The 10,633-nt window shown below is 37.0% G+C and overlaps 3 protein-coding genes across 3 annotated transcripts; 1 reads left to right on the plus strand and 2 right to left on the minus strand.

Annotated features, from left to right (window-relative positions):
- Positions 1 to 18: 18 nt before the first annotated feature.
- On the minus strand, positions 19 to 1,575 carry tomm6 (translocase of outer mitochondrial membrane 6 homolog (yeast)). The gene is made up of 3 exons (XM_079241934.1): positions 1,437 to 1,575; positions 330 to 465; positions 19 to 158 (listed from the first exon to the last, which is right to left on the minus strand). The coding sequence occupies exons 1-2, from the start codon at positions 1,532 to 1,534 to the stop codon at positions 369 to 371; spliced, it is 195 nt and encodes a 64-aa protein (XP_079098060.1). The 5' UTR covers positions 1,535 to 1,575; the 3' UTR covers positions 19 to 158; positions 330 to 368.
- Positions 1,576 to 1,673: 98 nt separating this feature from the next.
- uqcc2 (ubiquinol-cytochrome c reductase complex assembly factor 2) lies at positions 1,674 to 3,364 on the plus strand. The gene is made up of 4 exons (XM_079241933.1): positions 1,674 to 1,827; positions 2,371 to 2,445; positions 3,024 to 3,090; positions 3,191 to 3,364. The coding sequence occupies exons 1-4, from the start codon at positions 1,690 to 1,692 to the stop codon at positions 3,301 to 3,303; spliced, it is 393 nt and encodes a 130-aa protein (XP_079098059.1). The 5' UTR covers positions 1,674 to 1,689; the 3' UTR covers positions 3,304 to 3,364.
- Positions 3,365 to 4,072: 708 nt separating this feature from the next.
- Positions 4,073 to 7,756, minus strand: tspo (translocator protein). The gene is made up of 4 exons (XM_079241932.1): positions 7,492 to 7,756; positions 4,994 to 5,169; positions 4,784 to 4,922; positions 4,073 to 4,674 (listed from the first exon to the last, which is right to left on the minus strand). Exons 1-4 carry the CDS (start codon positions 7,492 to 7,494, stop codon positions 4,501 to 4,503), a joined length of 492 nt encoding a protein of 163 aa, XP_079098058.1. The 5' UTR covers positions 7,495 to 7,756; the 3' UTR covers positions 4,073 to 4,500.
- Positions 7,757 to 10,633: the final 2,877 nt, after the last annotated feature.

Genomic DNA, 10,633 nt, shown 5'->3' on the forward strand with positions numbered 1-10,633 from the left:
ACTCAAAAACAATAGGTACACTATATAAATGCAATTTTCATGTCATCTGCACAGGAGAAGAAAAAAATTAACTGTGTGAAACAAGATGTTTTTTAAACATAAGTAGTCATAACAGTATTTATTCATGTCCCTTGCTCTTCTTTGTTGATCCAAGATGCCTAAAAGAGCAAATACATTTTTTAAGCAAGTATTTATGAATGTTTGTTCAAATATTTTTTAAAAATCTGAATAAATTAATTAAGTAATCAATAATGTCATAAATTAGTTAAGATTAAATAATTTGTAAAGGGTGAACTTGCCACTGGCTTTTAGAAAAACAATAGTCGTACCATCATCCTGGTTCTGGTTTTTGATGCGTCGTGGCCACGTTATGTCACTGGCTGAGGAGACATCAGGTCAAAATCTGATAGATTTCTTGCAACCCAAACACCAGCAGCAAACAAACCTAAGTTGACCAGAAGATTCCTGAAGAAAACAAAAATAGACAAACAGTTACTTTGTATATTTACACTCAAAGTCAAATTAAAGACCTTATTTTCACAGTCACACAAAGGAAGTGAAAATCCAGAGAAATCCTGGAACAGAGGCAAAAAAATGCCAAAAAGAAAAACAAACACACACACAACACTAATGGCACTGAGAAGCTGAAGTAACACTGTAGGTCTACATATATTCTATACAACTGTTAAATATTCACCAATTTATTTATTTTTCAAAAAGCCTGAGCAAGATGTACTACAATGTGAGAACATAGTTGTTGATAATACATTATGTTAAAGACTTCAAACATATTAATGAGGGTTATTTAAGATGGACAATTGCTACAAACTATGACTCAAGTTAAAAAGTGAACCATGTTTTCTGCCATCGGGGAACACATCTTTTTCTTCTTCTACAATGCAGTTAATGATTTAAGGAATATGCATGTGCCCTAATTTTAATATACATTAATAAGCTTCAATAGATACAATATGCAAAAATAATGTGGGTAGGTAGGCAAAACTAGACTGGTGTCTAGAAGAGACCCTCTCGAGACGAGAAGGAAAAGACACAATCTCAAGTCCATTTGTACTGTCTGCACATGAATCTGATCGGGAATATGAAAGGATAACAGAAGCATGAAAAGCAACAAACACTACAGCAGATCCTCTCAGTTTAATGCTGGAGTCACTTGTTCAATCAGATGTATTCTCTACAATAAATCAAGCACAAGCAATTTAAGAAGAAAGCATTATTCAATGTTGTGAATTACTCTTTTTTTTGTTTGCTTGTTTTTTGTTTAATTAACTTATGGTTAAATTATTTACTTAATGTTTAAGGTATGAACTCGTACTAGAAGCATAGACGCAAGGACAAATCCTCCCTGCATGCTAAGGCTAACTGCGCTGCTAACAAGAACACACAGATAACTAATTTAATGTTCTCCATCAGCTTGCCTTCTAAAGTCATTTCTGTCTGTTGCGAACCGACAAGCAGAGCTGATCCAATCCATTACACCGGAGGAAGAACCCTTTTTCACGTTTGATCCGCTCATCTTGCTAAAGCGGAGGATGGCTATGGCAGCAAGGATTAAATGGAAACGCACGAGGACCGGAAGAGGAGGAAGAGTTTAGGCGTTACACAAGTACGACATGGGATAAGGCTCAAACCTCAAGCGTAATCGCTTACTTAGATATTACATGACCAAAGATGTCTGCGACCAGGTACCGTAGGTTCTTGAAGTTGTGTGAGGAATGGCCCAGAGACGAGACCAAGAAAAGCCGTGATTTGGGGACGTTTCTCCGGCAGAGAGTCGCCTCTGCGTTCCGTGAGGGCGAAAACACGCAGGTTATTGCTTACACCAGTAATAATCTGCCCCTGAACACCGAGCTAAGCTACAGAGATAACAGCGAATTAGTGCGCTAACAGCTGTCGACCTTGGAGGGTTTGTTTATTCTTGTGAAGCGTCTTTATTATGGACACTGCAAATGTAAATGCAAATGCCAGTGCTGTGGGATAACTAGCCTTACATTGTGGCTACTTTGATTGCCTAATAACATAACCTTAAGCAGCCAGATAAACAATGACAGCAGTCATCACGTGTATTACATTAGTATCTGAGTAACTCACAATAAAGTTAGTATTTGTTTGTCTCCTGGAGCTCCATTTTTAGTGTTTGTGTTTATACCTAACTTCATGACTGACAAAAGCTAAATAAAGATAAATACTGACTATAAAAATTATAGTTCCCACATTAAAAATGAAAGATCAGAGATTATAGATCAGATTAAAATATTCTGAGACATCTGAAATGTTTAATATAAAACCTATTACTACCAGTCTTATGTCATATATTTTCATATTTAAAAACTCAACATATTTACCCCCCAGATTGCAGATCCAGAGAAATGTGACCAGATGTATGAAAGTATGGCTCGTATCAATGGCAATTTGTACAGACAACGAGTAAGTAAACATTCACATGTGCTTTTCTGTTTGTCTGTGCATCCTTTATGCATTCAAACAGTCCCCTCTAATCCTGTTTGGGGTAGTACATGCATGAGATGAAAGAAAAATCCCTCTGTTTGCAACATCTTCCCATCCACTGCTTTGGACTTAAAATGCATCTGTTGAATCAGCTGTTGTTCTCTTGTAAGATGATAAAATGCTTTATATAGAGAGCAAAGGCCTTCTCTTTCTTGTGCTAGTAAAGAACAGCAGGTTAATGTTTAGATTGTTCAACTTTAAATTTTAACTATTGAGGGCACAAATTAGGCACACAAAGATCAGCACATGGTCATGTCACCCTCTTGATGGCTTATGTACTATGTTGCCAGTATTTGTCCTGTGTATAGAAAAAAAAATCCAATAAATATCCTATTATATTTGTCCATGCTACAACATTTAATTTTATGTACAGAATAAATGCACTTGAGAGGGGGACAATGACTTAGCATATTCTATGTAAGCAAAATGCAAGAGTTTATTCAAATGTAAAGATCAATGTTAATGTAGTCAGTGCAAATGTTTTTTTTTTTGTCCAGTTTCCTCGTGTGAGAGACACAAGCTTTACAGGAGTCACAGTGGAGGAGTGTAGACTGCTGTTGTCAGGTATGGATTCAGTACTAATGCATGTTTGCAACTTTCTACCAGCTAAAATAAAGTTGGCTATTTTTAACTAATTTTACCTCCTGTATTTTCATTTGTTCAGGGAGTATGCAACAGAGCATGGATGAGGAAAAAAAGGGATTGTGGAAAACATTAATGGAAAGATTCTCCTCCAAACCGCCAGAAGACGTTCCAGAAAAAACTCCTGAAAAATAACTTTTTTGCCCCTTTTCTTCTCATGTTGCTTGTATAGAAATAAAGCTGATTGTTGTCTTTACAGATTGTTTTTAATCATTTCTTAGTTTTACCAAATTTGCAGGTATGGAATATGTATCTTGTGGCTCTACATAAGCTTAACAATAAAATCCATCAGATTGGTGCATCTTCAGTGGAAATTCAGATATTTGGTAACTTTATGAAAAGAATTGTGAGTACAGGTTGTAATGTTTTCTCTTGGTTAACTTTTTTTTTTTTTTTTTTTTTTTTTTAGAAAAAAATGGAAAGGAGCAACAAATGCACCATTAATGTTCATATTGATGCTGATGCATGTGAAATTTTAAAATAATTCAATCTTCAGTATTTAAAACATTCAATGGGTTGCAAAACTGCAGCATTTCAGTTTCAATGCTTCATTTCCTTCAGCTGTATATAAATTGTACTCTGTGTTCAACTACTTTATTGTACAAATAACCCTTTAATACTTTAATAATAATCGACTTATCCACACTTTAATTTTCCTGTTAAAAAAAAAAAAAAAAAAGTGTTAGAAATTATAGTATAATGTCTTGCATTAAAAAAAAAAAAAATGTATGGTATGAAAGCACATGGTCTTTGACTGAAGGGCAGCTTATAACAGACCAGTAAGCAGCTGATCTTGCTCTGCTTTCAATTTATACTTTATTTTCTTTAAAGCTTTCTTGAAAAAACAATGAAAAGTGAAAAATACAATTTTAAAAACAAAACTTATAAATTCACATTTGGGGTATTAATCACGTAGGAAGCAACACATGAAAACAGCTTTAAACTTTAAATGAACTTCTGTTTAATATATTACCCTTGTAAATTCTGCATTTTTTTGTACCAATAATGGATATTTATTAATTCTGATCACAAGTGTAAAATTAGTAAGAATTCTGAAAACTATTTTTTAAGCAATAATCCCCAAAATTTGCATCAAAGACAGGTTGCCTTGCAACTGAATTCAAGTATCCATTAGACAACCTTATTATATTTCTTAACAGCTTGTGGTACATTGGTCACCACATGCAGACACTGACAGGTCCCAACGAGTCAATATAATAACGTTGACTGCTATCAGCTAAATTATTGAATCAAGCTTAATTGTGAAAGTGAACTGGAATCTGTGAACAGCATAATGTAGTGAATCATAGCTGAAGCATTCAGGCATTTCCCCTAATCGTCTTTCTTCTCAGGGTTGTCCCTCCATATGCAGTAGTTGAGGGAGGTGGCAAGGCACAGCCAGGACAGATAGGGGGCCAGAAGCAGTGTGGCAGTTCGACTGATAGGATACCAGGACACCATGGTGGCTCCAACAGTCCCAGTCAGAAGCAGAATCTCAATCAGTGCCTGCATTATACAGACAACAAGCATTTAAGTGTTTATATAACCACATGTTAACACTTCCTACTTACTATCATATCAAAACACACAGCTGCATTTATGTGTTCAAACATACCCATTTCAGCTTGTGAGCACCAAAGAAAATTGGAGTCCAGGTCCAGTTCAGAGCAAGCTGCAGCCCATAAAGTCCCAGTGGAACCAGTGAATTCTCATTGAAACCCCCAAGCTCTTTCCACACCAGGTAGGAGCCATAACTGCAATAGAGAATTAAAAATAAGCTCATCCAACACAGAAAACAGTAAGACTCAGTCGCACCAACACTTACCCCATTCCAGTGTACAGACACGTCCACACCACGGGGAATGCTGCATTTGGCGGACGCCATGAAGGTTTCTTCAGGGTTGGGTACCAGGTCTTCACCTGTTTGCGTGTGATTAAACCACCATAGATCCCTCCAACATGTGGCAGGGCCGTCATTCCAATCATAGGCAGCCACGAGGCCTGAGAGGAGGACAGGACACATTACCTTTGTTTAACCTTTGCACTAACGAATTGAGACACAACCTGAGTCAGGTGTGTTCTAGCAGTGACCCATGGAAAACCTGCAGGACACCAGCCGTCGAGGACCAGGACTGAATATTCCTGAATAATCATTCTTGGAAAAAACACTTAATTTTTAAGTCCCAAATCCTCCCGTAGCACTGAAGGAAAGGATTTACAAAAACGAAGTTATGGCCTGGCATCAAACTGCATCTGACTCCTGTGGCGCTTTGTGGCCACATGCTATTGTGTTTCACAGACATGACAGAACAGAACAACTGATCTGCCAAACTTTTACCAGGTTAAGTCAGTTTCCACAGGTTATGCAAGTCCGGTGCTCGATATCTCCCATTCCAGGTTATTGGCGGCTCGGCTCAGGGTATTTTTTTTTAAGCTCACAAACAGGTTGGAGGAATTTGTGGATTTTTTGGGTCTGCAAAATGTTCTGTGTTCAGTTACGATGAATTGTCTGGTTGTCAATATTTGTTCGCTCCCCTTTGGTTGTTGTACATGTAAATTATCCTATTCTATTCATTTAACCGACGCTTTTATCCAAAGCGACTTACATCAACTTGGGGTTCAGTGTCTTGCCCAAGGTCAACTTCTCTTCCTCCTGAGCCACAGCCATCCCAAATTATTCTCCTTTGTTTGTGTAGGCTGAAATAAAGGACCTTTTAAAACTCAAAACTCTACCATCCCGCAAATTTGAGATGCATCCTTTCTGCAACACATCTGAATTAAATGACTGAATTTCCCAGGAGGGGTATAAAGTAGAAGTAAAAGTAAAAATAAAGTAGAAGTCCTGCCATGTTTTTCAAGCTACCAATGCATTCAAAGCAGGTGTTTACACTAACAGGCTCATCTATCTTACTGTGGAACTGAGCTGATGAAATTCACCTGGTTTATTGATTGGTTGGTAAGAGCTACTTTCTACTTCTACTTATACACCTCTGGAATTTCCTGATCCGCATGCCATTCAGCTTCGCGGAGGCCTTCTAACCAGCCATTCCTTTGATTCAGGTCTGTTGAAGAAGGGATGCAAATGCAGGGTAGCAGATCAAGAGGACAGAAGTTGGGTACCATTGCCTTAAATGTTCCATAATGAGATAACATAAAGCAGGGGTGTCCAAAGTTGGTCTTTGAGGGATGCTGTCCTGCAGGTTTTTGATGTATCCCTGTCCCAACACGCCTGGTTTCGATTAAATGGATCCAACACCCAATGAAGTTCTGCAGTGAGTGATCAGTTTGAGTCAGGTGTTTTGGAACAGGGATACATGGAAAACCTGCAGGATTGTGGGCCTCGAGGACCAGAGGTGGGCATACCTGACATAACATCTCTCTTTTTGTTAGACAGATAAGAAACAAAAAAGGTTTTTGTTTCCCTAACGTGTAGACTTCACCACTGAAGGTCATCATGTGTCCCTTCTTAAAACAATTATCCCCCCTCCAGGAATTTTGTACCACAGCAGTCAGTGTCTCGTCGACTTACACTTCACATGTCTGCAATCATCTGCTTTGTCAAATAAATGTCTGCTCACGGCTTTAAATAATCACTCAACACTGACTATATCATATCAAATAATTGGCCAGATTATTCTGCCATATAACTTACGCTTTTTTATTTCCAAGCCTGTTTCACAGCTGATCCTGATCATTTTTTTTACAATTTGCAAGCCAAACTGTGTAACTATGAGCCAAGAGAGCCTAAAACACTCCACAGAGGCCAGCACATTCTGCTAGTAGATATGCAAAATGCAACTCAGTCCTCAATTAATACAGCAATAAGCCATAATAAATATAGTTCAGATGCCTAATCAGGTTCAACTGTAGTGATTTTTTTTTTAAACAGCTGTAAGATTATATTTCTGCTTCAAGTTATTTATATTATAGGAAATATGATTAAAACAGGTATGCAAGTATTAGTTTTAATAAAAGCACTGTTTCCTTAAGATAATAACCTAAAAAGAAAACCAATACCTGCATACGGAGGAGTGTCAAAATCCACTCTAATCTGGGACATTGTGCAGCTTAGTAACGTTGAATTAGTAGTTTATTCTGGTCAAAATTTAGAAAGCCGTTTAATTGTCCTGACACAATATGCTAATGTTGAAATAAGCTCGCGTTCTGGTTTCTGTCGCAAGCACTCTGTTGTGAAAAGACTATTTTAAGACTTACTGATATGCTGCACGTCTGTTTGGTTTTGTTTGCAGGTAGTTAAAAATTCACAATTACTTTCGTGTGACTCTGAGTCTGAGTTATGCGAAGGTCAAAAACAGTACTCACCATCTCTTCTGAGCCTAGTGCACAAGTAAAGGGTGTACGTTGTAATGCAAAATAATGCTACACACAAACAACTAATTTCTCTGGCATGCTGCGATATGTTGTCGGACGGGAACTCTTGTCTTATCTGCGTGGTCACTCCTCTGACACTCCCAAAAGCATAGCCAAGCAACGTGACGTCGCAGCGTGGTGACCAAAGATTTGTCGCCAACAAAAAGATTTAAAAAAAAATATATACATACAAACGGGCGGTTTAAAGTTAAATAAATCGATAAACTATAACTTCAAAAGCAAACTATATATTTGCTTCCTGCATGGCTAGTTTTTAAAAAATAAAAAAATGTCCCCGCACACAAAACCGGAAACGCGACGACAGTAAAGATTACTAAACTGTCAAGATAGTTCCCACCCTTTTCTTGTAGTTTGGTTTTAAACTAAGAAAAGAGTTCTTGACAGCACCACCTACAGAAAAAACAAACAAACAAAAAAAAACAACAAAAAACTAGTTTGTCAGACGCAGCTGAATTAAAATTTTACCAAATGTTTTTCAGCTGTTGTGAAATTTCTTAGTTATAAACAGTCACTGAAATTTTTCTTTTAGCAAATATAGACTGCTGACAGTTTAAGGGGAATGTCTGAATAATGCAAGGAGACGTCTATTCAGCTACACAGTTGCACTGCAGACCGCAGTGCATTTATTTAAGTAGTTTATAGCTGTGGTACCGTGTGATTGAAACATTTCTATTATTTCTAGAAGGTAAGAGAAATTGTAAATACTTTTCAAGCCTCTGAGTGAATCATGAATGTGTGTGAATTTATACAATAACACCATGTAAAGAAAACCAGTGAGCTGTTATGGCATATGAAATCTCTTTATTGACATGCTAAAATGTTATCTGGATTTCCTTAGTATTTACTTTGTAATATAATTTTCCTATTCACCTCTTTGCACCCTATTAAACCACCTTAAATCCCTTCCACATCGCAGGTCTCCCTTTCCCATCAAAAGCAGCCATGTGGTCTGAGAGATGTGTTGAAAGACAGTATGTGTTGTGATTAAATTAAAGTCTATGCACATTTCTTTTAAATCTGTTTCAGCTGCTGATTTTCTTCAACATTTGATACATAAAGTTTTTTTTTCTTTTCTTTTTCAATAGCTTTTGTTTTGTAAAGGAAAAAAAGTTGTCTTTGTGCTTCTCTTTTAAAGACAAGGCCTCTGATAAGGGTCACATTATCTAAACAAGGAGAATTTAAACATGCACAATAATCATATAAAATCATTTAGGGTGTACATGTTTGTTTGTTTTCAAATAATTAGTTAAAGGTCTGTCAAACCTTATGACTGTGGTGTACAGGCGACTGACAGGTCAACAGATTGGAGTAGTCATTCCTCCCACACTTCAAGGCTGAACTGCAGCCTAGAAATGTAAACAGCTGTACAAAAAAAAATTGAGCAACATTATTTGCCAGTTATCTAAACCTTCCTCCCCAAAACTCGCATTGTTGTCATATTTTGCACAAAGATGATAAAGTACTTAAGATAATCTTCGTCTCTAGTGCAATTTTTTTGTACTTTTGCAGTCAACAGTGTCACAATGTATGTTTTCTCATCATGTAAATATGGTATTTCTTTTTTCAGCATTTTTTCTTATGCAATTTCATCAAAGTCTAAGCTCTGCAAAAGAACATCTACAGACCCAGACCAAATGTATGCACACAGATAAAAAAAAAGACTGTTGGAAAGAAAGATACAGTTAGCAACAGCTTAACAGCTTTATTGAAACTCATTCAAGACTTTACAATTTTTGTTCTTTACAGTCTGCAAGTTGCAGAGTTTGTTGAAGTAGTTAGTTTAGATCAGTGTTTCTCAATCCAGGACCCCATGACCCCTGCTCTGCATGTATATAGGCAACCCTACTTTAACACAGATGAATGAAACAAAGGACTTAACAGGCTGCAAAGAATTTGATGAAGTTCTGTCTCAGGTGTTTTGGAGGAGGAACATGTCTAAAGCACGCATGGCAGGGGGTCCGGGGGACCTGGAATGACAATTACTGGTTTAGACTAAATTTGTCTTAATTCAAAGGTTTATTCTATTTACAGTCTTAATGCTGTGTGGCTGATTATTGTCTGGTCAGAAACTGTGCATGTAATAATGGACTATTCCTGAAACAGCAGAATTACAGCTCTCAGCCTCTGTACACTGGACAAGTAAAACAATTAAACACCAAGATAAAAAATAATCTGATAGGCCAAGAGGGATGTAGTTTTTCTTTAAAATACCATCTGTACTGTTGTGAAGTCCCAACTGCTTTACTGTGTACATCAGAAGTGAATGATTACTTGCATTTTTCTTGCATTTGACTTCAAATAAATTTTTTCAATTTGTTTGTGTCATTAGAGATGGACAAGTTGGTGAAGCAAATTTTAATAAACTGATGTGCTTACACAGAGATTCTTGCGAATTCTTGGTTGAAATATGAGGAGGTGAGCGGAGATTTTCTGATCCCTGTTGATTTCCTTTATAAAAACAATTGCAGTCTGTGTAAAAACTGATAAATGGGTTTGTAAATTTAATTATATCTTAGCATATTTGTGACTTTCTGTTCAGTCTGCAGGCTGCTAGAAATGGTCCAGATTTATGATAACATTATGTCTTTGCCTGCCGCTGCTGACTTTTCTTGTCTAATTTTAAGGTGAGGCCCAGTTCATCACAAAAGAGCCCATTCATTCATTCGGGGAGGTTCAAATGAAAAACTGCTCATAGTTTTCTTTTGCTTTTCTATCAGAGGTGAAAAGAGCTGAAAGAGGCAAAAGTTTCAGAGGTCACTTTATGTAAAAGTTACATATTAAAGTTTGTTTTTATAACTGTATTTACATTAAAATGAGAAGATTCTCGCCCAGGTTTGATGTTTTTATTTGGGGAAAAAATTTAAAACATGATTTTTTTTTAAGTTTATGCAGTCCAAAGGGCATCGACTTTCAGATTTGTTTTTCTCTTCTCTGAGGAAAAGAGTCTCACCACCTCTGGCTTTCCTAAATACAGATAACTGGGATCTGTTTGGAGCTCCAGTTCAGTCTAACATGTAGTTTGGAGTCGGACTAAATCTCTACTCCAGGGCTTCCAGCTCCGGTCCTCGATGTC

Source organism: Telmatherina bonti, assembly GCF_933228915.1.
Source record: "Telmatherina bonti genome assembly, chromosome: 6".
Classification (NCBI taxonomy): Eukaryota; Metazoa; Chordata; class Actinopteri; order Atheriniformes; family Telmatherinidae; genus Telmatherina; species Telmatherina bonti.

Bases quoted from the DNA above. Each gene is read 5' to 3' on its own strand.
- uqcc2 (XM_079241933.1), top strand. From the start codon at position 1,690: ATGTCTGCGACCAGGTACCGTAGGTTCTTGAAGTTGTGTGAGGAATGG. The intron at 1,828-2,370 runs GTTATTGCTTAC...TTTACCCCCCAG, and splicing joins GTGAGGGCGAAAACACGCAG to ATTGCAGATCCAGAGAAATG. The intron at 2,446-3,023 runs GTAAGTAAACAT...TTTTTTGTCCAG, and splicing joins GCAATTTGTACAGACAACGA to TTTCCTCGTGTGAGAGACAC.
- tomm6 (XM_079241934.1), bottom strand. From the start codon at position 1,534: ATGAGCGGATCAAACGTGAAAAAGGGTTCTTCCTCCGGTGTAATGGAT. The intron at 466-1,436 runs GCAAGCTGATGG...TGTTTTCTTCAG, and splicing joins GACAGAAATGACTTTAGAAG to GAATCTTCTGGTCAACTTAG.
- tspo (XM_079241932.1), bottom strand. The intron at 4,923-4,993 runs GTAAGTGTTGGT...TCTCTATTGCAG, and splicing joins TGTCTGTACACTGGAATGGG to TTATGGCTCCTACCTGGTGT. The intron at 4,675-4,783 runs GTATGTTTGAAC...TGTATAATGCAG, and splicing joins GTGCTCACAAGCTGAAATGG to GCACTGATTGAGATTCTGCT.